General features: G+C 38.8%; 1 protein-coding gene across 3 annotated transcripts; it reads left to right on the top strand.

Moving 5' to 3' along the window:
* The first annotated feature begins 401 nt into the window (after positions 1–401).
* On the top strand, positions 402–26,723 carry Zip (zipper). Of its 3 annotated transcripts, XM_064138278.1 has the most exons (8): positions 402–1,343; positions 16,317–16,473; positions 17,111–17,229; positions 18,909–18,932; positions 19,206–19,235; positions 20,055–20,310; positions 20,496–25,368; positions 25,432–26,723. In XM_064138278.1, exons 1-8 carry the CDS (start codon positions 987–989, stop codon positions 25,562–25,564), a joined length of 5,949 nt encoding a protein of 1,982 aa, XP_063994348.1. In that variant the 5' UTR covers positions 402–986; the 3' UTR covers positions 25,565–26,723. The 3 variants fall into 3 exon arrangements, with proteins under 3 accessions (XP_063994348.1, XP_063994358.1, XP_063994354.1); XM_064138284.1 differs by lacking the exon at positions 19,206–19,235 and having other exon boundaries at positions 403–1,343; XM_064138288.1 differs by lacking the exons at positions 18,909–18,932; positions 19,206–19,235.

The raw sequence follows: 26,723 nt of genomic DNA, 5'->3' as shown, positions 1-26,723 counted from the left end.
TCAATTCCCATCTCTTCTAATGATTCAGAATAATTGCCAATTTCTATCTCTTCTTGGTAACAATAAAATAATTAACAATAAAATAGACCGCACGAAGCCTTTTTGTTCACCGCTAAGTCCGGGAAGTTCAAAAACTCGCGCCCAAAAGGGCCGACAGTCACATGCAAACCGGCCCACTGTCGCCCGGTGTCGGTACGTCAGCGTCAGTGTTCACGCGTCTAGATTGCAAATTTGCCGACTGGAAAGCGCTGACACACGACAGTTGATCGAACAAAGACACTAGAGTCCCTCCAGCACCCGCCAAAACGAGACACCAGCAGAATTTGAGTTGTTCCCCCCCTGACTCCGCCGGGCAAAGGCCTCAGTGAAAAACCGTAGACAGGCAGGCGGGGCGCAGGAGAGAGGACACTATGGCGCGTTGTGCCGAACGAAACGGTTGTAAATCCGAGTGAGACAGAGATCAGAGACTCCCAATACCCGGAGTGAAAACTCAAATGGGGGTAAGAGGAGAGTGAGAGTAACAGGACAAACGTTGGGGAGCGGTAGTTTCGTGAGGTAGTTGTGTGGCAGCGGTCGTGCAAGTGAAAAGGAGTTGACGGAGTAATAAAAAGACATCTTACATGTGCGGTAGAGTTGAATAAATATCGAATAAAAAACATAAGGGGCTAGAAGGAACAGTTTGCCTATGTCCAGAGCCAACGAGTGTCGCTGGTGATTGGGCCGGTGAAGTTTAGTTTGACAAAATAAATAAGTAAATACCTCCGGGTGGACGGGGGACGGAAAGGATCAATCGAAGCGTGAAAAAAAATATCGAAAATTCCTGAGCGTACGTTGGAAAGGAGAGAGGCCGTTCTGGTCGGCAACGTTCCATCATTATTATATTTAGTATTCTCAAACCTGTGGAAATAAAAACGGCCAAACCGAACGGCGAGGGGGGGAGGAAAAAAAACCACGGGGACGCATTGTGTTACCAGCGCTAAACAAAAATGGCGGACGGTGATTCGAGGGTAGACCGGTCGGATCCGGAGCTACGTTACTTATCTGTGGATAGAAATAATTTTAATGATCCAGCAACACAGGCTGAATGGACACAGAAGAAATTAGTATGGGTGCCACATGAGACACAGGGCTTTGTTGCTGCTGGTATTAAGGGCGAGAGGGGCGATGAGGTGGAAGTGGAAATTGCTGAGACCGGTAAACGTGTACTCGTTGCTAAGGATGATATACAGAAGATGAATCCACCTAAATTTGATAAGGTTGAGGATATGGCTGAACTGACGTGCCTCAATGAAGCGTCTGTACTTCATAACCTCAAGGATCGGTATTACTCTGGACTTATTTATGTGAGTAGGCCATTAACGATGATCATTTGTTGGTTTTTGTTTTGATAATTGTCAGCTGAAGGGAGTTTTCGTGATTATTTGTTGGACATTTGATTGATGGAAGTTCCATTCATTCATGTGAGTCTCGAGAAAATTTCGGCCCAGACGAGGCTGTAACATCGTAAAGCCGGAGATTCCCGACCTTGCCCTCTCCCAATGACCTCAACTGTTTTTTTCCCCACCGATGCTCATCTACTCACTATCATCGCTGCTAATGATTCGTGGGGATGTACTAATTGGTTTGCGTCTAATGTGGGAAAACGTCATTGAATTTTTGGTGAATTATGCTGCTGATTGAATGATACGTTTTGAATGAGATTATTGTTACTTTTGAGAATGAATACAGATCTTGTAAATGAGATCAAATGCGGAGAATATCACTCTGTCAGTCGCTTAGGTTGTTATTAATGGAAGATGATGTTTCATTTTCTTCTGATCTATTTTGAGGAAATCTACAAGTGAAAGGTTAGTATTGGATGAATATTTCGAGTTCCAAGGGGAATAGGAAAATTGATCTCAAAACTTTTTTTGTGGAGCATAATCATAGCTACAAAAATTGTATTGGTCGAAATTTTGCCATTTTTCGTTGCCTCGAGGATATTTATTGAAAACTACTTTAAAAGTTGAATTCGTCTAGTTTGGTGACTTCATTACTATTTGCCTTGATATTAATTCCAAAACGGTTTCCTTTGGTTACGGGATTGCATTGTGAATCAAATCACATCTTGAAAATGAGACCTAATTCATCAAATTTCGTAAGATCAACTCTGGATGAATATCGTGGGATCCAAATCAAATACTGAAATTATTGTTAACAATATTTTCTGAAAAACCAAGTCCAAGCTAGGAAAGTGGTCTTGTCAGAAATGTTACCACCTCTCTTATATATTTATTGAAAACACATTTGGAGGTTGAGCCAGTCTTCTTATCTCGTTTACTGTTTCTCTGCTGAATTTACAAGAAGCATAAAATGCCTTGGAATGTAATTTCCATCGTCCTTGAGTATATTTTATGCGTTATGATTCAATAGAGTTATAAATCCACGCATCAACGGTAGAATACTCCGGAATTTCTCTCACATTCCAGCGAATGAATTGACTGTTTTGTTATTCTTTTGCTTTTTTAATTCTACCGGGAGATATCTGCATTATTAAAGTGCCGGCCGGTAGTTGTGTATATAATAATGGAGTGACAGCCGCCTGTCATTCACAGAGAGTCGGTTGAAATGTCTAGAAATACCGCTGAGACCCACGTGAAACTATTTATTTATTCATTCATTCATTTATTTCTAGTCTAAATGATTTTTTTTTCCACTTGCTCGTGGGCATCGCGTTGATCCTTCCATCTTGGTTCTATTTATCACTGGAACATCTCTTTCGCCTTCTCCCTGGGAGTGCGTAACGCACGGAGATATATAAAACTCTCCCTTCAGTATGAAAGTGACTTGCGATAGAGAGACTTGGCATGTCGCATTTTTTTATTGCTTCTCGTCATCTCACTTGGCCAATACAACTCTCACTCTTACTTTGGGAGCTGTAGCATGTGCGTTTGCTTAGTGTTCTCGTAATTTTCGAATGGCGGAGGTAAATGCCCTGGTCTCCCCGTAAATTACTCGGTATTTCGCAATGGTATTTTTCTTATTCAAATTCTTGGTGATAATTTTTTTAATTTGGTTGGCAGAGGGGGTTCACCCGTCTTATGATTGGTATCTCGTAACGAATGGGAAACTTGGGGAAGGTTTACAAGTGACGACATGCATTTATGGAATTTTCAAAATGAAAATATCATAGGTGTGAATGTTTTTGAAATGCGAACAAATTTATGCGGGATGTAAGAATGGTTATGCACTTCAAAATTAATCCATAAGACTGTTATCCACTGCTTTCTCTTCTTCTAGGTTTTTTGGGGAATTTGGAATCCTGTTTTAGGCATTTTTTAAAATAAAATTATGGAGTGCTTTAGTGCAAATATCCTTGGAGCAATCAGGTTTCTGAGAATTTTGTTTTACGGCGGGATAAGACGGAGACATTTGTCATTATTTTCGGAATGAAGTGGTTTAGACATAAACGCAAGAGTTATTTTTCATTTTTTTATATTCTGCTTACATTTTTTAATAAAACAATGTGGCTTTTTAGATAGCTTTGGATCCAGATGACTTAGCCAGAAGAACGTCTAATGGCTCAAGCCTATATGCGAAATTTCTTCCAGAAATCCAAGTTTAACTGATGACTCTAAAAATACACGTGCAGGAAATTTTCCTGCTCTATCTTCATTTCGCCTATTGTTCCAAGGATTCAATTTTGCATTTATAATAAAGTCACTCTTGCGGTATTATCATAGACGATAAGACAACATTCTGCATACAGGGAGTCACGACTCATGAGTCATTCAGAATGAAGTCCTCTGTCTCACCAGCGATTAAATGTAATCTCAATGCGCTCAGTGACTTGTGGATGATTAGAGGTTTTTTAGGATTGTTTCCAAGATGTTTTCCCCTCTACGTCAGATGTTCAATTGAAATAATAAAATCAATTGACAGAATGATATCAGTTAATGCCATTCAATCAGTGATTATTCCAAATGAGGTTTCAATAATTCACTGGCATTTTCCTACTATTATTGTTTAATTTTTTTGTGACAGAGATAAACTTTGGAACTTTAGGACTATTTCAGAACATCATATAATACCATTGTCTTCTTGGGAGTGTTTACAACATTGGCAAGGATGCTTGCACTATCGTTGAGCATTTACTTTTTTTTAACTTCCAGTTTTATTTCCTCTTGTTTCGTTTTTTTCCTTTTTATCTCCAACGTCCATGTCACGCCCGCACTTGGACTCTACTGGTAAAGCAGTTCAGTCTGGCGATAAGGTGGGATGATAAGATAGTAAATCTGGGCTGCAGCTGGTTTAGGGGGAGAGAGTAGATTGGTTTGGATCCATTGTTGTTATCCATTCTGTACTTTTTTGTAAAAAGAAGAGGTCTTCAAGTTAACTGACAGTGGAGGGCCTTAGTTATGATTATTTTTTATATCATTAGGTGTGTGCACCAGCATTTATTCTATTTAATGAAGTATATTAAGTTTTCCCCTTAATTTGGTAAAGCTTGTAGGCAAGATCTTGTGGATATTTGTGGAAATGTCAGTCTTGTAAATCCAGTCACAGACTGTTTTGCAAAGATTTCTCAATATAATGAACAGATGAAGTTGTAATTGACTGAAGATATCTGCTCACATGCTCTCCCAATCCGAATTAATTGTAATTTGAATTAAACTCGTGTGCACTACATCCTGAGTCCTATGTAGACAATGAAGTGGGGGAGGTAATGGGTATTCAAACGACCCAGGCAATTTCATCTCGACTGAAGATGAGATCTTCTTCCGCATCCTACACGTTTGTAATCGAAACAGCCCCCTCACTGCATTTCCAACATCGTTGTTTGCTTGTATCTTCTATTTTCATCTCCAATAAATTCAACGCAATTATCGTTACTCGGCGATAAATCTTTGTCAGACAATTGCAGATTATTCAAATCTCTAGAGGATTATTTGGAGTGGAGGGATGAGTCAATTGGTGTTTCAAATAATATACACTGGCTTTGGTTTTATTTTATAATGGTTCAATCATATTTTCGGTCGTACGATGATCTCGACAATTATGAAGATGAATCACATCTCTGGAGGATGAGCACCCACAAAAAAGAATAAATTATAAGATAGTAGTAGAATGTCTACTGCGATGTATGAAAAATTTTGAAAGCTGACAGATTTGCTAGTTAACTTTTATGTTAATATTTGATTCATTTGTTTTTTTCTGAAAGATAATTACAGAGGAACTTGGTTTGAGGATGATTAGATCTTTGATTTAATAACTAACGATATTTTTCTTCGACATGTTCGCAATGATTCAATCGTAACTGGTAATTTTCATTGATAATGGTGAAATGATTGGTGATTCTGCACTCGGGGAAGCTGCATTATTTATCCTGTTTTATTGCTAGTTGGAAAATCAGGGGGAGGGAGTACATAGTCTTTAGATTTCTGCTCAGGAACGCAATAGAGCTTTGGCTACGAACGTATTCTCCTCGGGCTTGTAGAGCCTTGCAATCCTCTTCCTCGGTGACTCATGTGTCACTGATTCGAATCAAAGCCATAAGTAGAGGTGCGAGGATGGCGACCGGACACGGGCCACGCCAAAGACGTTGCACTAAGAGGAATAAAAAAAGGGAGAAGACCTCAAAATGTCAGTTTCTCAATTGCTCGGTGGGTGAAATTCGTTCTGATAAAGACATTGAAATTTTGTAGAATCGTACCATTTCGACTTTGGCGTATCTTTTATAAAAATTACAAATTTTTTTAGTAGGAGGACGACAAGACTGGCTAGTATAGGTAGATTTGCCTACAAAATTGGAGTTTTCACTATCAAGTTCTACATAATTTCTAATAATTGAAATAGTTGTTATTTTTATAATTGAAAATGTTACAATTATTTGACGTTATTCAGCATCTTTCTGATTTTCGTTAATTTCGACTGATCAAATTCTTCTATTGATTGATTGATATGTATTGATCATTCGAAAAGAGAATAAAAATTAAAGCTGGCCTCTTGCGACAGAGGCGCCGGCCTCATACCTTTCGTCTCCACGTTCCTCAGGCATTAGTACGCTCTCCATTTTTGTTTCTTTTTTTTTTTCGACTCTTTTGTAGTGTCAGCAGGCCTCGACAAAGGCCGCACTCGTATTTATTTCGCAATAATAAGGGAGGGGACACATTTACAGTTTAAATTTCGATGAAGGAATTTGTAAAATGCATGAATCAACTGTATTAATGTTTTTAATTCAATTATGATGAGTGGTAATACTTGTGGAATTCATAAGTGGGGCATGATAAGCTATGCTCAATTAATTTGTTGAGGCGCTACACTTTTCCCATGAGCTCTTGTTTCGCTAGATTCGACTGCTGTCTTCGGAGGACGTGGGAGGTCGAGGGCTACACTTGTTCAAACATGTTGCGGGCTTTTTAATTAGTCGAATTGTTCAGGTCTTCCAAAGGAAAAAAAAATGGTTATCAATCAGAAGAATAGAGTAGGCGATCTTGAATCGTTGCTATTACTTTGCGGAACTAATTGGAATTTATGGGATTTATTAATTGATAAATGAGATCACGGAATGCAACAATCAGACTAAATTCCAGTGTCCTGTGACGAAAATTGAGATCGATGATGTGCTCAATGTACCCGGAGATGGAAAAAACGAGTACGTGAAGAATCGATATTGACGGTCGCATTAAATTTCACGCGGGAATTGATGCGGGGGCATAAAGCCACTATTGCATGCCAAAGGCAGTTGATGCGAAGAAAACCGATCGGGCATACAAACGCCGACGCGTCAGGGAGATAAGGTACGCGGCATTACATTGAGCAATTTCCATACCCGCTGAACACTAATAATTCAACGCAAATAATTTTAAATACAGGATTCTGGAGGAATTGATATGGCTTCAAAGAATGTCATGGCTCGAGGAGTCCTCGAGAATGAAAAAATCATGGAAAAGTCTGAAGCTAAAGTCAGCGTCATTATTAGTATTGATTCCATGATTTTTTCCATTTTTTTCTCTTTCAATTGTTTGACTTTTGACGCCTAATAATATCGTAAACGAATGATAAAATTTCATGAATGTACTCCAGTCATTCGTCTGACTTTAACGATACCCCCATCATGTGTAAATAACCCGGGAAAATAGTGGCCATTACCTTCCGGGAATTGGTGGTTTCAAAATATCCAAAAATAGAACGTATATATCCGCTCAAGTTCTCGGTTAAATACACCGTGGGGGTCTTTTATTATTACAACCCGGCGCTTTCATTTCATTCATTTTTGGTACACTGCCCAAATCCACTGGTTCTCTTGAGTCTTGACGGACCTCAACCGGTCAAAGAGAAACGATATTATCCTTAATAGGCCAAGTGAAATATACTGGCACACTGCCCGCACAATGAATTGCAATGTGACGCTCTTTAATCGCCCGTTGTATTTTCACTCATTTATATTGAAACACAATGAGGGGTTTGTGAAGTTATGTGAGACTTGTGTGTTGTCTTCATTTCGCTCATTTCGCTTTGTTCTGTTATGTTCTGGCTCATCTTTCATAGGGTTTACTCTATTCTTGACTTATTGTCGACAGGACGATTAATTCAGAAAATACGCCAAGTGCTGTCTGCATTGTTTATGCTCAGAAGATAAATCTTGGCACGAGATTTTACTCGTCAAAATATTATTTTCTCTATTGTTGGAGAGCTTTAAGCTATCTTTTGGGCAAAAACTAGTACTTTTCTCAAAAGAGCGGTTTATTTCCAGGACAAAGTACAGCCACTGGCCCTACAACAAGATAATAGTTCACTATTTGAAGGGTACGATTTTTTTTTATTAGGGAATTCGAGGGAGATCAGGTAACTGTGGTAGTTAATTACAAATTAAATTATTAGAACGGTTAGGGAATGCATTTTGACGCGTTTATGGAGGGTCAAGTCCCTTTAAGATCAATTCAATTCGCTGAACTCGAACAGTTTAAGCTGTGGCACAGATTTTTGTAAAAATTTATAAAGCTCCATATTTTCAACTTTGAAAGGAGACATGCATTCACACGTGGGTCTATATCTGGTATGGATGCCGGGCTTGAGGGGTTAATAACAGAGGAAGTATGAATTACATTGAGAGAGGATAATAAATTTCCGAGGTATTTCAAAAGATACTTGAAACATGTGGAGATTAGTTCTTGAACAGAAAAAAGTCAGTAAGAAGGAGGATGTTTTAATTTGAGATTTCGCATGCGTTTACTGTCATTCAAAATTAAATTTAAGGTATATTCTTACTCAAATTTATTCCGGAAAGCAAATCAAATCTTGTTCGGAATAAACTTGATGAAAATATCAGAAAATTTCATTTGATAATAAAGTCTAACTGTTGTGCCTAATTGGTCTTAAAATATCGGTGGAATACTTTTGATGAAATTGTATATGTGTATTTGTATTTCGAAATCCATTTAGGCCAACTGGGTCTTCTTATGAAACGCATTATAAACTGTCAACAGAAAAATTAAAATTTAATGAACAGTCGAGCATCAGCGTTTATAAGAATGATATTACGTTCGATTAATGGGGGAAAAATATCAAATGTAAGCGCTAATTCAATGACATTTCCAATATTTAAAATCAATAGTAATATATAGAATATCAATAGTTTCCCATTAAATCATCAGCTTCCAATGAAAATAATTTTGGAAAATTCCAGTGAAGTTGTGATTTGATGAAATTCCTCATAAAATACTTTGAAACTTCACCCAAAAATTTATGAAATCATCAAATTTCCAAATTCATTCTGAAGACTCTTCTTCTTCGTTTTGTCTATACTAAACAGTTTTCAATTTTTCAAACTGAACTTCTTTTCCTCATGTTCAATGACTCGTGCTCAGAGTATACTAAACGGTTCTTTTCCCTGTTAATGGCCGGTCAAAAGATGACGTCAGACCCGTACACACATGTAACACAGCCTCAAAATATAGCAAAAAAAAAGCTACGTATAAACATGGGTTAGAAGTGTGTGTACATGAGACTTGTGTCTACATGCTGATAAAACGTATGAGCGTAGAGGATTGGCCATTTACCAGAGAGGTTCTCCAGTCACAAACGAGGGAATCAGCCATGTGTGTCAACCGACAAGCCTTGTCCGGGGACGCTCGAGGCTGATGTCATGCCAGTTTGATTACAAAAAAAAAACCTATTTTTCCTCAAATAAAAATTGAAATATCTGTCTACAATTTTTTCCGTATCCATATTCTTCCAGAGATTTACCAGAAACTCGGGAATTTATTGCGAAGAACTCACTATTTAAATTTTATTCATCAATTTTTTAAATGATTTTTCAACTCCCAACTCTTGCAGTCGCAAATTGTTTATAAATACGGTTTCAGGTTAGAGGGAAATGAACAATTCAATTTGAAAGAGGAAAATGGTAATGTCTGAAGAGTGATAAATAAGTAAATTTCAAATAGAGAGGGAATTGGAAGTTGGGAAGAGGTAGAGTTCGGTGTAATTAGCTGAATGAAATAGATTTTTCCCTGTGGGTTAATGAATTCATTAATCAGAGGCACTAGTTACCTCCGCAAATTGCAAGTTTCATTCAGTTTGCGCTATCATTTCCGAGATGAAGTATTCCACTTGTAAATCATTCTTTAATGTATTTTCAAGATAAATAAGCAATTGAAATAATTCTCGTAAAGAAACTTGAACAATGTAATTGGAATTGACAAATCGAGATTTTAATTTACATAAACAGTTGCATAATTTGTTGAAAAGATAACAGATAGGGGTTTAGTATGATGCAAGTCACACATGATTGAATTTAAAATAAAGGAAATACAGGGGAAGAGAAAATTTAATGCGGTGGAGTTGAATGCAATTAACTAAATGGAATAAAGTTTTCTCTTTCGTTTAATTAATTCATTAATCAAAGACAGCAGTTATGTCCGTAAATCGCGTCTTTCATTCTTTTTTTTACCCCTTTCAAGATTAATTATTGCACGTTCAAATATTTTTCCATTCTATTACTGGGGCAGACCAAGAATTTAAATAATTCATATATCGAAACTTGAACAATTGAATCGCCTGAGTCGTGCAATTTCATAGGATATTTAAATAATCTCTTGAAAATTACGTGATCAACAGATTAATTTGATTTAAGTAGCATTTAATTAGCATTGGAGTTTAATTAGTTTTAGGGGAATTTAAAAAAGGGAAGAAGGGAAATTCACTAGAATTCTCCAAATGATGTCCCCTTTTCCATCCCATTTAATTAATTAAGAGAATGAATGACAAATAATGGTGCCCTCATATCCTTACATTGTAAGGATGAAAAGAGGAGAGATTTTTGGACACATTTTATGGAATGGTTCGACGTGGTTTATACTCGGAAACCCACCGTGTGCCTCCAACCTGCAGGTGTCTACCACGAAATCGTTTTGAGAACTCGCCCACAAGCTGTCGTTTATACCACTTTACCATTGTAATTACATTCACTGGTCGTCCCCTCTGTTATCACTTTTCCAAATACCGCGATGTTTTCCTGGAGAAAACTGAGTGAGGATGGCTATAGCGAAAGAAGTGAGGGCGAGACAATTCACATGAATATTGCTGAATGTTTTTTTTGTTTTAAGTACTTCCTTCTTCCTTCAACTACACTGGGTTCACCTGCAATCCAGCACCTGCGTACGACTGAATATTAAAAGTACTGTCACGTCACAGTCCGAATAAGAGCAATCGCTTCTAAGGCGGTTTCGTGGGGAGGGCCTCGGTATTTTTTTAGTGGATAAAAATTATTTTCTTGAAGGTTTCAGTGTCTAAGGAGTGAAGAAGAATTTTTTGGGGGTCTTGTTTTCTCTCTCTCAACAATATCAAGGGGTTTGTCGATATTATAGGCAGATATATGTAGGTATTATGTCATTGATAGCCCTGAGAAGATATTTTGAAAATGAGAAATAAATTGAATTTTTCTCTGCGAATTATGAGTCACTGGTGATTAAAAATTCATTTTATTACTTCTCCTTCCAATCAACCTTCTTTGGATCGTATTTCTCTCAATAAGATGTCCAGAACATTTGTTGCATCATTGATGGACGAAAATTTAACGTTTTGCAACTTATTATTGGCTGATTCAAAATTTCTGAACATTGATTGCCACAAATCGTTTAATTTCCAAACATCATCAACTGAAGGAATATTGATGACATCACTGACAGATAAACATACTTATCGCGTTCATCTACACCAGTACTTGGCATTACTGTTGAAGGAGCTATCGCAATATTTTACGTTGAATTTATCTAGTAACCCGAACTTCACCCAGACTATTTACATTTCTCAGTAAAATTCGATGTTTCCTATCTCAAAGTTTGTACGATGAATTCCGTGATATTTTAACATGAAAAAAAAACTACTCATACCCTTTCAAAGTGGTAAATATTATTCACCTCTGCCAGAGATAAGAGAATCACTCGGAATTAAGAAAATATTCCATATACACCACATGTTGAGGCAAAAGACGAGTCCTTATAAGGTTGAAGCGTCCTTAACCCGCTTCGGGAATGCCTCAACTTGTTAAACCGAGGCTAGTACAATGTAGAGAGGGCACCTCTCCATGGAAGCGCCATGGGCCACGTTCGTTCCATTTATGGTCAACCCATATTCCCGTATTCGTATGAGCTAATGGACGAAGCCAAGATAAATGAAAAATACAGACCACTTGCGAAACACTTCGTAATCCTTACATTTGCGACAGAGCAATCGATATCTAATTTATATTTAATTTGGAAATTAAAACTGCGTACGCTATCGTATCTCTGCGGTTTTACGCACTATCAATTATGTTATTTATGGTATTACCAGAATTTTTTCATTTCTTAATTATGTAATTACTTCGGTGAGCGACCTAAGATGAACGGTTTTCTTTCACTTTTGACGGATTTTTTTCTGTTATGAAACCATGAGGTTTATTGGAGTTCGATCGTTTGGTAACGAAAATTTTAACTTCAATTTGTGATTTTCCGGAAAACCAATCGATGTTTCTTTACTTCATGTATCAACACTGGTGTAGATAGTAGTTTTCCTTTGGTTTTATTCATTATGATATGGTATTAACAGAAGTTGAACAATAGTCCATTACTTCATCAAATTAAATTTTGTCTTTGATGAACGGTAAAATGGAGCGCACAATTTAATGAGGAAATAACAACGAGTTGAGATGGTCCATCTTGGCTTAGTGTTCCACAAGACGTGATGAAGTAGGATTGATTTTTTAAAAATACATTTTCAAGGGCCCATGATGTCTCATTGCATCTCTCAGGGTCGAGGTTTTTATTTTATTTCGTATGAAACGGATTCTCTTTTTAATTCAGGACATTGAAATAAGGATCAAGGATTACCGGATTGATTTTTTTTATTCATCGTGCACTATTTCAGTTGAGATAAAGTTGAATAAGTGGTTCTATTGTTCATATTTTTTGGGAGGCATTAACATTTTCACGGTTCAGGGGAGGGGATATCCTCAGCCTTATGGTCGGATGGGTTATAAAAACATCAAATGGTTTTTTCTTGAGGCTGAGATCTTGAAAAAATGTAAAAAAAATTCTCAAGGATTTTTTTTTCATTATTATGGTTTTTTACATAAAATGCTTTAAGGGTCTCGAGGATTTTTTCCATCCGTTTCACTTAATATACATACAAGGAGTTCTTTTGGGTTCAGTTAAATATATGTACGTAAGCCAAGCAGGAATGTCGAATAGGTCGACGACACGAGGACTCCGAGGGACCGGTTTCGGGGACCTTCGGACACTCGTATCGACTTGGGTAAAAACGTCCAAAACAAATGTCGAACCTTACCGGAGGCTCGGGCAACTGTTGGGGCTTTGCCAAAATATCGACAACTTTTACTCAGACCCAATGCGAATGGAATGGAAATTTTTATTCTGCATTTTAACTTGTCATGCAATAAAGGACTTTGTATTCTAAATCAAAATCAGTATTGCTATTCGAAAGAATATTATTAAGTTCTTAACGTAATTTACATTTTTACAACTCCACATTATCGAGTACAATCTTTTGAAATAATTTTCTGAAAAATTGCAAAACAGCTGGATTGACTCATCAAGCGCTGCTCAAAATATTCTTGATACATTCTTTATGGCTCGATTACTGGTAGAAGTGACGAATTCGTGGGGAACGCTGGTACCTGGGGGAAAGTGAGACGATGAATCACAATGCTGGGAGGTGAGGAAGCGAATGACGACGCACCGTGTATCCGCAGCAGTGGACACATAACGTGGATCATATCAATGGCCTCCAACATCATTTCCATCAGCAACAAAAATGCGGATGTTCTGAAAGGCCTCCTTTAGGTCATCACTTTCTTCCCTCCTCCCACCCCGGGTTTTTTCATCCGCTTGGAAATTACCTCCCGGTGACGAGTCATTCTCGGGAGAATTCCTGGGGTGGTAGTCATCAATTGACCCTCATTCAGCCCTTTAACTGAACGCCACAAATCGAAAATAAAAAATTGAATGGATAATACATTACCAATGGTTCAGATGTTGAATGAATCATTATTTTGGATCATCCCTGACACAATTGTGGAAAATTTTCCGTAAAAAAAAATTCTTCTCTCAAAAAGGGGCATAAAACTTCGTATTTCCTTCCCAAGATCATTGGCTCCCAAGAAGGAGCTGTCATTTGCAAATTTCCAGGTTCTTATCTGGCCTGTCTCACCTCCAAGGCACAGCACGAAAAATTGAAATTATTCTGTTGTAAATTTTTAAAGTGCCAACAGTTTCAAGATTCTCAAATGTTTCTCCCTCTCTCTCTACCTCTCTCATCCCCCAACAAATAAACTCAAAAACCGCACCTCCTTCAGACCGATGTTTCGTCGTCTTCACTTCATTCATGCTTTGAATTCGAAATGACCCATCTTTAACCCAACCTTCTCACACCGTGTGCGTGGTTGTCAAGGTTCTCACCTTCCCATAGTACAACCACTGCCACCAATACGTATGCTAATTCCCAGTTGTACCAGTGCTGGACAACTCGTGTTGAGGTGGGAGCAATCGCCTCCACTCGGGCATTTGAAAAATCAAAAATAATAATAAAAACTATTGCACTAAAATTCACGGAGAAGGGGAACACCAGTGAATGACTGATATTGAAGTATTCCATTCTGCCCCACTCATTGATTTCGAATATGCATGAGCGCACAGTGACGTCATCGATTCGAACATTCAACTACGCACTCAACGCACACAATTACAAGTGCAGACATTTCTCACACAGACGTATTGCACACAACCGTCACCTCCTCTTCAACTGGACCGGAATTATGTGCACCCATAAAATCCAGCGAAAAATCTCACCAGAGTACTCTACCGAGTTGAAACGAGCGCCCACCTCCCCCTCTGCCCCGCGTTCTTTCGACATTTTTCCATCATTTTCTGGGTGAAAGAATCATTTTGTTCTTGCAATTATGAAATTATCTGCAGAATGACCGGGTTTAGGGGGAAATGTCAGGACAGGTTTTTCGTTGAAAATTTTACCAGCTACAAAAACGGTTTATGACATTTTTTCATACAATTATGTATTTTTGAAATAATTGCATGATTAAGAAGCCCATTTGTATTTCAATCCTTTCACTTCACTAGTATTGATTCTACTAATTGATGAATTACGTTGGGAATTATGAATCTTTTTAGAATATTTGTGGTTGTTTGGGGTTCACAATTGTTTAACAACGAGTAAGGGTTAGTGCTTTATTATCGCATAATAATTTTCCTCATTACTGTCATCTTATATTGTCTGCCACCACAGGAGGTCTGACCACTGGATAATTTTCAAGATTAAGATATTGCCCTGTTGTGCAAACAGAACTAGGGGGAAATCATAACTGGGAGATTATTCAGTCCAGCTTTTTTTATGAATAATCTTTCGCGAAAACCATTTGACAATATTTTTTTGGAATTATCGCGTTCTCAGAATAATTAGTGATTAGTGATAATGTTCACAGTCCTTCTACATTTTCCCTCACAACTGGGAGTATCGTTATGACACCGTATTCATTCCATTGCTTTTTAACTAATGACTTTTGCTTCCGAATGGAAGCCTTGTTTGAGAAAGCATTGTGCAGTAAAAAAAATTGTAGCTAAAAAAATTGGTTGAAATAGTCTCTTAGAGACAATCGTTGTCGGAATAATTACGTAATTAGCCACGATGTTCATAGCTCCTGTCCCGAATTCTCCTCATAACCGGGATTATCTCCATAAAATCCCCGGGAAACCTCAGCAGAGCACTCTGTCGAGTTGGCACGAGCCTTCTTTCAACGTTTCCGCACTCATTTTTCCCTTTATTTCACACCCGAGTGGTACTTTCACATAGGGCCGAGTCGCGCATCAAATCTCCCGAATTAATGCAGCAGAATGGACAAAAAAAACTGGTAGAAAAATGATGAAAAGTTCGCTCAAACGTGAAACAATGACTAGACGGAATGAAGGGAATACATATGACTTGTCTCGCCTTTTTCAGATTTCACAGCAAAGGAAACAGTCTTTCCCTTTGTAACAATTTCCTTTTCAGGGATGAGCTCTATTACACTATTTCAAATGCATTTTTATGATTTTTTGTCGCTTTATTCACATTTTTTTTATGGAGAAATTGCTTATGCGGATGGAGGAGTTTGTTTTCACCTAGAGTGTGGGGATAAACCTCAGTCTGTCCTTCGGAGGAGATGAATCGCTTTAAAATTCACGTCATGTTCGAATCTGTTTTGAGATGATGAGGAAAAAAGAAGATTCAATGGAGGTAGAAAAAAAAACTGTTTTCGTGGTCTTTTTGAGGGACTAAAATATACAGAATGGGAGACGGGGAAAGAGGAAATTTACCCGTTGGGAGGAATTTCTATGTCTTTTTTCAATGGTCACGGTGCTTTACGACGTTTTAACGCTGGTGGCCGTTTTGCCAGGAGATTTTGGACTTTTTTTACCGGCTGGAATCGTTATTACCGGCGCCAGAGAATGTGCAATCCTGATAACGCTTTCGGAAATGATAATTATCAATTTAATGATGATGAGAGTGAATGAGTTCGGAGGAATGGAATCATGAAGAAAAAACTTAATTGATTTATCGATGAGTCGGAGAGCAAAATTAGCCACGTTGTTTGAAGGGAATTTTTTCAGTTTTATTTTGGAATAAAAGGAAAGTTTCAAGGAAATCTTCATGCGAGCAACGTTGAATTAGTTGGGGTCGAATAATACGCAAATTCAATGTAATTCCAATATTTTATGCAATTTTCGTTTCAGATGAAACTAATTGAATCGCCCAATTTAATTATAATTTTTTATGCTCTTCAGACATACTCTGGCCTCTTCTGTGTCGTTGTCAATCCTTACAAGAGACTGCCAATTTACACAGAAAAAATAATGGAGAGGTATAAGGGCATCAAGAGGCACGAGGTACCACCCCACGTTTTCGCCATCACGGACACCGCCTACCGTTCCATGTTACAAGGTAATACTGCCACTGATATCATAAATTCGTAAACCATGCTGTATGGCTCTCTGGAGAATCCCCTGGGAGCAGCATTATTTGCATATAATAATAAAATTTATTAATCAATTGTGGTTGGAGGAATGCTATGCTGAGAAAACTCAAGTTTCCTTTACGTCGTAAAAACGTTACTGCGTGCTCCACATTTTTATTGTATGCCCACATCTCTTCCTTATTTCGTTTTTCCATTATTTTTCATTCATTGGAAATTGTAAATCCACGGAGGAATTTCTTTGTTTCTGTATCGCAAGTGAGTAACCGTTGAAATTCCAATGATTTATAGAGAAATGTAGAGTTGGTTGTGGAAAAAATTGTGAAAACACAACAGACAAGACAGAATTTATTTTTGCATATTTTGAGATTTTTTTTGGGGAGAATTGTCATTTATAAACAATCTGGAATTAAATCAGATGGTAATTCAATTACTAGGAATCTCAAATATTACCAATTCCGCAGTTTTTCCGTTCGATATCTGTCTATTGGTTTTTCGTCTTCATATTGAAAGCAATCTCATCGGCAATACTGAACAGACCCCTCTACCCCCTATTTTAATTGAAAATTGATTGATTCCCCTAACGAGAATTCCCATTGGTTTCAGACCGTGAGGACCAATCAATTTTGTGTACTGGTGAATCTGGAGCCGGAAAGACAGAGAATACAAAAAAAGTTATCCAGTATCTTGCCTACGTGGCTGCCTCAAAACCCAAATCGAATGCTGTAAGTTGTCTCATATTATCACTACTAATGATTTGATCAGAATATTTTCAGACGATATGTATATTTTTTTTAATCGAATGAATCATTTTACATACCAATGAACTCGCTTACCTCAGCTGGAACGAGAGCTGATTCACCAAATAAGGAATTATAGTCAGCGGAATTCGACACCTTGATTATCTTTTTTGACACAATTAGAGTCATAAAAATTCCTTGAATTGTTGGAATTCGAAAATAAATCAACCGCAAAACGGAAGTCTTCCCACAGTTTCCACTTCTCGACATTGGGATTTCCGATTATTGACTCATAAACTAAATCCTTTTGGATTTTCTCAATTCATTCAACTTATTTCAAAAGTTTCTGGGGAATAATTTCTTGGAGACGATGAATCATAGAAGATCCAGCAACTTTTAACTTCTTTCCATCTATATCATCGGTGCAAACTGTTTGTTAACACAGAGAACAGGTCTCCAAATGTCTCATTCAATTTTCCACAGATAAAAAAATATAAATTTTGGAATTATCACTCTCTCAACAAAGTTCAGCTGAAAAAATTCCCCTTGACATGCGTCTCTATAATTCTTCTTGTCAAGAGGCGCAAATAACTAAACTCCAGAAAATAAATCCAACCAGAACAGAACGGAACAAGATCAGAGCCTTATTCAGTCACAGCCACAGTTTATTTTCTCCTCAATTCGATTCAAAGATAAACATCCTCTCTCCCTCTCACCTTCACCATCTCTCTCCAGCGAATACCGGTTTTTCTTGATGCCGGTGATCAATTCCATCCATCGTAGAAAATATTTCGCAATCGTTCAATGATCGCGTCATCCAATTGCTCTCAGTACAGAGCACTGATTGATCCAGGTCAAGAATCTTCGGTGCCCATTCTCATTACTTGAAACATCAAATCGATAGATCATTCCCTGTTCTTCCCAGAGGATATTAGTTAACGATCGTATTGGATAGTTATTCGTTTTGTCGGTGATTTTCTCTCAAAAAAATTAAAATTGCATAAAGTTTCCTGTAGAGTTACCCTTGCAGCGTAACAATGATTCATTCGATTATTGATCATCAATTTTTATGAATAGTTTCTGTAATTAATAGGGTTATCAAAAAATTTAATTAGTGTCACTGCACTCTGAGAGGACCACTGTGAATACTTAGCACTCTATACAGGTAGCACATTGAATATCTTTGTACAAAAGTATTGTAAATTTATCAGCGAAGTGCTAAAACGCTTCGACTCGATTTGAATGGAAGAAATATCTCGAAATTTAAGGGAGAGACTTTAGATTTAGAGATATTCCGTATATTGAAAATGATTTCAAAGATTGTGTAAAATCTACTATCTTCTACGGTAAAAATTGTATGAAAAAATCAAAGAGGTAATTTCTTATTCTGATAAATAATGAGACATTAATAAATTATAGGTGATATTTTGAGAAATTAAATATATCAACCCAATTTTAGAGTTCAAAGGAAGATGCCCAGGGATCTTCTCTCATTTTACCTAACATCTCTCGTTTTTTTAAATAAAGTAAAAATGGAATTCCATATTTTACTGATTCTCCACTCATCAAATGTACAAAATACATCGATACAGTGGTGACAACATGTAAATCTGATGGTTATGTAATTTTATTTTCGGTGCTGATTTTCCATGGATATCAACAAGACCCCAAGTCCGGCGTTAATAATAGTAAGTCAAAAAAAAAACCAAAGTGGTTAGCATAAACAATAACAACCCATATTTTAAAGAATGGTATTGCCTGTTTTCTCGTCTTATTTACTCACATTTGAATAGCCCTGGGATAAATGGACATCACGTCACTCAATAATTTTCATTATTTTTTCCCACAACACATACGCCATTATTAGCGATCAACTAATTGATCAATTACGTTACTAACGTTGGTTTAAAACCGTGCTTTTAATATTTTTTTTTTATTAACCTGCTGCCTTGTGGAACCAGGGAACCGGAGGCACAACGGAGAAATTCGCGGTAATTATTCGAAAATTATAGGTGTGAGAGTTTAATTAACACGAGCACTCATCTGCATCTCAACATTTTAATTAATATTCATTAGTACGGGTGCTGTTTCTTTTTTGGGTGCCATACAAGCCTTCGGGAGAATTTGATTTATCAGTTGATAATTCTCTCTGCAACCTCCTGTACATCATTAGTCCGTTGATTTTTTTTTTTCGATTTTTAATTCTTCAGTGAAGCACATTGAATGGAGAAATCATTTCGTAATTCATTACTCTCTCATTTTTCATCTCACCTGTGAATGAGAAAGTGTGTGTTGTGTGTTACCTGATGTGTCTGCCTGCTTTCCTATCGACAAGTAAGATAATTTAATGGATCTGACGTATAAATTGATTGAATGAAGTGGTAAAACGTAACGAACTTTCTCGTATCGTCGATGTCTTTCGATTGAATAATGTGATTTAGTTAATACGGGTCTCATTTTAGATTTTGAGGATAGAATTGCACAATAGAATTGCTCTTCATTATAGAGACAATCGTTTATTTATCGCGACGTAACATCCAATTTATATAATTACGTTTTAACACTTCATTGTTGACCCGATCGTTCAGTATTTCTCATTTCCGAGGGATTCATGCACTCAATGATAATTCGATACCGATAATTCGTAGAGAGTACACACGTACGATAAATTTATATGGCACTGTGGGTTCTTGGCACCCGATAATCACAGAATTCCGAGAATTTTATGGAACGATCGGTCTCGGTGCTGATAATGGAATAGACTTATGGATTGAATTGAGAAGTTCTAATGATTATTATCTTAAAACCAGGGCGAATTGGAGCAACAACTTCTTCAGGCTAATCCCATTCTCGAGGCATTTGGAAACGCAAAGACAGTGAAGAACGACAATTCGTCGCGTTTTGGAAAATTCATCAGGATCAACTTTGATGCATCAGGGTACATAGCAGGAGCTAATATCGAGACTTATCTTTTGGAGAAATCGAGAGCTATCCGTCAGGCTAAGGATGAGAGGACGTTCCACATATTTTATCAGTTGCTGGCTGGCGCGTCTCCAGAACAAAAGAGTGAGTACTCCAGACTTGTTTGTTGGTGTGGTTAACTGTCCTTTCAATTTAAAATGATAACTGGAGTTGAATTTCTCTCCTGATAAATTCCTGAGACTGTCAAATATTCACCTAAGAAGTACTACCTGACAAATGTAGCCTTTAACTTACCCTCAACCCTTAAGCAACATCTGTACTTTTTTCAGAGGAATTTATTCTCGAAGATCCAAAACTCTACCCCTTCCTCTCGAATGGTGCACTCCCAGTTCCGGGGGTTGACGACGCTGCCGAATTCGCATCCACCGTGAAATCCATGAATATAATGGGAATGACACACGAGGATTTTTCATCGATATTCCGCATAGTATCAGCAGTGATGCTGTTCGGTTCAATGCAGTTCCGCCAGGAGCGAAACTCAGACCAAGCAACCCTCCCTGACAACACGGTAGCCCAAAAGATATCTCATCTGCTCGGTCTCAATGTTACCGAAATGACAAAAGCCTTCCTAAAGCCTCGTATCAAAGTAGGCCGTGACTTTGTGACAAAAGCCCAAACAAAGGAGCAAGTGGAATTTGCCGTTGAAGCGATCTCGAAGGCATGCTACGAGCGTATGTTCCGTTGGCTGGTGAATCGCATTAACAGATCGTTGGATCGCACCAAGAGACAAGGCGCAAGCTTTATTGGCATTCTTGACATGGCAGGTTTCGAGATCTTCGAGCTCAACTCATTCGAGCAACTCTGCATCAACTACACAAATGAGAAACTCCAGCAGCTCTTCAATCACACTATGTTCATCCTGGAGCAAGAGGAATACCAGCGCGAGGGCATCGAGTGGAAGTTCATAGACTTTGGTCTCGATTTGCAACCAACAATCGACCTCATCGATAAACCAATGGGAATAATGGCACTTTTGGATGAAGAGTGTTGGTTCCCAAAGGCAACTGATAAAACATTCGTTGAAAAACTTGTCGGTGCCCACAGTGTCCACCCGAAATTTATGAAGACCGATTTTCGAGGAGTCGCTGACTTTGCCATTATTCACTATGCAGGTAAAGTAGATTACTCTGCAGCCAAGTGGTTGATGAAGAACATGGATCCCTTAAACGAACACGTAGTGAGTCTTCTGCAAGCATCAACTGATCCCTTCGTCTGTCACATCTGGAAGGATGCAGAGATCGTTGGAATGGCGCAACAAGCCCTCACTGATACGCAATTCGGTGCAAGAACCAGGAAGGGAATGTTCAGAACAGTCTCTCAACTTTATAAGGAGCAACTGGCGAAGCTCATGGTGACCCTCAGAAATACAAATCCCAATTTTGTGCGTTGTATAATTCCGAATCACGAGAAACGTGCTGGAAAAATCGATGCACCACTGGTCCTGGACCAACTGAGATGCAACGGAGTGCTTGAGGGCATTCGTATCTGTCGTCAGGGATTCCCGAATAGAATTCCATTCCAAGAATTCAGGCAGAGATACGAATTACTGACTCCCAATGTTATTCCCAAGGGCTTCATGGACGGTAAGAAAGCTTGTGAGAAGATGATACAAGCACTTGAGCTGGATCCTAATCTCTACAGGGTTGGACAGTCCAAGATATTCTTCAGGGCTGGAGTGCTGGCACACCTTGAGGAGGAACGTGACTACAAAATCACTGATCTCATAGTGAATTTCCAAGCATTTTGCCGAGGTTTCTTAGCGAGAAGAAATTATCAGAAGCGTCTCCAGCAATTGAATGCAATTCGTATTATTCAACGCAATTGCGCTGCCTATTTAAAGCTCAGAAACTGGCAGTGGTGGAGACTCTACACTAAGGTGAAGCCCTTGTTGGAAGTGACGAAGCAAGAAGAGAAGCTTACGCAGAAGGAAGACGAACTTAAGCAGGTTCGTGATAAACTTGAGATGCAATTGCATTCTGCGCAAGAATACGAGAGAAAGTATCAACAGGCTATTGAGGAGAAGACGATGTTGGCTGAACAACTGCAGGCAGAGGTGGAACTCTGTGCCGAAGCTGAGGAGATGCGAGCGAGACTTGCTGCAAGGAAGCAGGAGCTTGAGGAGATCTTGCATGATTTAGAGGCTAGGATTGAGGAGGAGGAGGAACGAAGCACTGCTTTAACTCAGGAGAAGAAGAAGTTACAGCTGAATATCAGCGATCTTGAGGAACAATTGGAGGAGGAAGAGACGTCGAGGCAGAAGTTGCAGTTGGAGAAAGTTCAGTGCGATGGGAAGATAAAGAAACTTGAGGAGGATCTGGCCTTATCTGAAGATACAAACCAGAAACTTCTGAAGGAGAAGAAATTACTTGAAGAGCGAGCAAACGATTTGTCCCAAACCCTTGCTGAAGAGGAAGAGAAAGCCAAGCATTTGGCTAAGTTGAAGGCAAAACACGAGGCAACGATCGCTGATCTTGAAGAACGTTTACTTAAGGATCATCAGCAACGCCAGGAGGTGGACAGATCGAAGCGAAAAGTGGAGACCGAAGTATCGGATCTTAAGGACCAGTTGTCGGAAAGAAAAACTCAAGTTGAAGAGCTGCAGCTTCAACTGGGAAAACGAGAGGAAGAGTTGAATCAAGTGATGCTTAAAATCGATGAGGAAGCTGCAGCAAAAGCCCAGGCTCAAAAAGCCCTTCGAGAGTTAGAATCTCAACTCGCTGAACTTCAAGAGGACTTGGAAGCCGAGAAAGCTGCAAGAAGTAAAGCCGAGAAACTCAAACGTGATTTGAACGAGGAGCTTGAAGCCCTCAAGAATGAACTCCTGGACTCTCTTGATACAACAGCAGCCCAACAAGAGCTGCGAAGCAAACGTGAACAAGAGCTGGCCACCCTAAAGAAGAACCTCGAAGACGAGACATCTCTACACGAGGCGACAGTTGCTGATATGCGTCACAAGCATACTCAAGAGTTGACAGCAATTAACGAGCAGATGGACGCATTGAAAAAGTCCAAAGCCGCTTTGGAGAAGGCTAAAAGCACTCTAGAAGCTGAGACAGCGGACATGGCAACAGAATTACGATCTGTGGGTGCAAGTCGACAGGAGTCAGATCGTCGAAGGAAGCAGGCGGAGCAACAACTTGTCGAGCTCAATGGGAAACTGGCTGAAGTAGAGAGGACCAAGCAAGAGCTGGCTGAGAGGGTAACCAAGCTCCAGACAGAGGCAGAAACCATTTCCCAACAGCTTGAAACCGCTGAACTTAAAGCATCAGCTGCTGTGAAGGCTTCAGCTGCCTGTGAATCCCAGTTTACAGAGTTAACTCAACAGCTTGAGGAGGAGACACGCCAGAAACTCGCACTTTCCTCGAAACTTCGAGCTATTGAGAGCGAAAAGGAGAGTCTTCATGATCAACTTGAGGAGGAAGAGGAGGCAAAACGTGCACTTGACAAGCAAGTCCAAGCAATGACAATTCAACTTGCAGAGGCGAAAAAACGAGGCGATGAAGAAGCTGAGGCTGCTGCAGTTCTTGAAGACGCTAGGAAACGTTGCATGAAGGACATTGAGGCTCTTCAACGTCAAGTTGAAGAGCTCCAAGCTGCTAATGACAAGCTTGATAAATCAAAACGAAAAATTCAGGCTGAACTTGAAGACAGTACTATTGAACTTGAGGTTCAAAGGGGTAAGGTGATCGAGCTCGAGAAGAAGCAGAAGAACTTTGACAAAGTTCTTGCTGAGGAGAAAGCTGTGTCTGAGCAGTATGCAGAACAGAGAGATGCTGCTGAACGTGAGGCCCGAGAAAAGGAGACTCGTGTTCTGTCATTGACTCGTGAACTTGATGAGCTCAACGAGAAGGTGGAAGAGTTGGAGAGGGGTCGTCGAGGGCTGCAGGCTGAGTTGGATGAACTGGTGAATAATCAGGGAACAGCTGATAAAAATGTTCACGAGCTTGAAAAAGCCAAGCGTGCATTGGAATCTCAACTAGCTGAACAGAGATCTCAGGTTGAAGAGCTTGAGGATGAACTGCAGTTCACTGAAGATGCAAAACTCCGTCTTGAGGTAAACATGCAAGCATTGAGAGCACAATTTGAGAGGGATCTTCAGGCTAAAGAGGAGCAGGCTGAGGAGAAACGCAGAGGCCTGGTTAAACAGCTTCGGGACATCGAAGCGGAACTTGAGGATGAGAGGAAGCAGAGGGCAGCTGCAATTGCTGCACGCAAGAAGCTCGAGGCTGATTATAAGGATGTTGAACAACAATTAGAGATGCATAACAAGGTGAAGGAGGATGCATTGAAGCAGTTGAAGAAGTTGCAGGGACAGATCAAGGATTGCACGAGGGAGACGGAGGAGGCGCGTGCTGGAAGAGATGAATTAACTACTATTGCCAAGGAGGCTGAGAAGAAGGTTAAAATCCTTGAGGCTGATCTTCTGCAGTTGACCGAGGATCTTGCTGGGAGTGAACGGGCAAGACGTGCTGCTGAACATGAAAGGGATGAGCTGCAAGAGGAGCTCAATAATAATGCTAATAAGGGAACTCTGATGCTGGATGAGAAGCGACGTCTTGAGGCCAGAATTGCTACTCTTGAGGAGGAGCTCGAGGAGGAGCAGTCAAATAACGAGATCTTTGTTGATAGATCGAGAAAGGGACAGATTACAATTGAACAGTTGACTACAGATTTAGCTACTGAACGCTCAGCCACGCAGAAGTTGGAGTCTCAGAGACTGTTGCTTGAGAGACAGAATAAGGAGCTCAAGGCTAAGCTTGCAGAACTGGAGACTGCTCAGAGGGCTAAGACCAAGGCCACGATTCAGGCACTTGAGTCGAAGATCAGTAATCTTGATGAACAACTGGAGACTGAGGCTAAGGAGAGATTCGCCCAGCAGAAGGTTAATAGGAAATTGGATAAGAAGTTGAAGGAACTAGGTCTGCAGTTAGAGGATGAGAGGAGAAACGCTGATCAGTACAAGGAGCAGGTCGAGAAGGCTAATGCCAGGGTCAAAACGTTGAAGAGACAGTTGGATGAATCCGAGGAAGAGCTCAGTAGGCACAAGGTACAAAAGAGAAAGGCGCAGAGGGAGATGGATGAGATGATCGAGACGTCTGAGAATCTCACACGTGAGGTTGCCAATCTCAAGAGCAAATTGAGGTAATTAATTTTTTTTTATATTATCGAAACATAACTGATTTATTTGTATTCTTTATTATCCAGACGAGGTGGAGGAGCTCCAATCGGTCTGAGTTCCACAAGACTAACGAAACGCGGTTCAGTGCAGACTGGTGGCTCCGGTGACGATTCGACAACTCAGGACGAGAGCATCGATGGCGAAGAGAGTATCAACTGAACTCTTTCGAACTTTTATGCAATAACACCATTAAAATCTGCATAATAGTACGTCAAATCATCCATATGAAGAAATATGTAACAGTAACATGAGACAAAACTTAACAGAAAATAATTAAGAAAACATGTTCAACTCAAAGATATGAATATTTAATATTCGATCAATTAGCAAAAAATGACACGTGCTGGGTGTCATCAGCAAACGAGTAATAGAAAGCAATTTATTTCCTTAATTATTACGTTATTATTATTTTTTGGAATGCGAATTAGGATTATATATACGAGAATGATAAACTTCCAAACAAGATGCCATCGCAAGAAGGGATAAATATTTAAAAGAAAAATGATGAGAAATAATGAAAAAAATGAAGCAAATGTGTACATAACTTTACATGCTTAACTAACTAACATTGACCGCCGAGCGGTTTTAATACAGAAAGTAAAAGCGATTGTTGATTCATTGATTATCAGTAACAATTGAACAATCAAGTGGGAGTAATGGATAAAATGAAAGAAATGCATGAGGGGTTAAATCGCTGCATAATTAATATCTTATGGAGATAAGAGGAAAATTAATGAAAATAATGTTTCAAGATGAATGGCAGAAACAATTAACAAACAGTAGGTAGGAATAAGACATTAATGTTTATTAGTATTACATTATTTTATTACTATTATTACGAGACAGCATCATCCCGAATAATATTCGAAAGAAATCGTTAATTATTTCATTTTTTAATGATTAACGAAGTAATCCGTAGAGGCAGATAATAAAATGATGGAAAATCAGTTGTTCTTTTTTTTGTATTCTATGATTTACGATTTTTCGTAGATGGACTACAGAGGGATTATGACAATTTGAGTGTTTGTTTCATTTTAAAAGGATTTACGTTCTGGCATTTACCTTTCCTTCCAGTATTTCTCCTCTCTAGGCTCTGAAAACTCCCACTCCGTCTTTCTTTTTTTTTTTTATCGTCTTTTATACGAATGTACCCGCACATGCATTTATATACATATTTTTCGGCATTATTATATATATTATATACATTGTATATATAATATATATTTAATGAAAGTGTAGGGAAACCAGCTTTTCCCTGTCTGAATCTTTATACATTTGCATTTTTTTCTTTTGAGAATAAAACGAAAATGAAGTTAGA

The sequence above is a fragment of the Diachasmimorpha longicaudata genome, chromosome 2 (genome assembly GCF_034640455.1).
Source record: "Diachasmimorpha longicaudata isolate KC_UGA_2023 chromosome 2, iyDiaLong2, whole genome shotgun sequence".
NCBI classification, from domain to species: Eukaryota; Metazoa; Arthropoda; class Insecta; order Hymenoptera; family Braconidae; genus Diachasmimorpha; species Diachasmimorpha longicaudata.
This window is presented reverse-complemented; position numbering and strand designations above follow the sequence as displayed.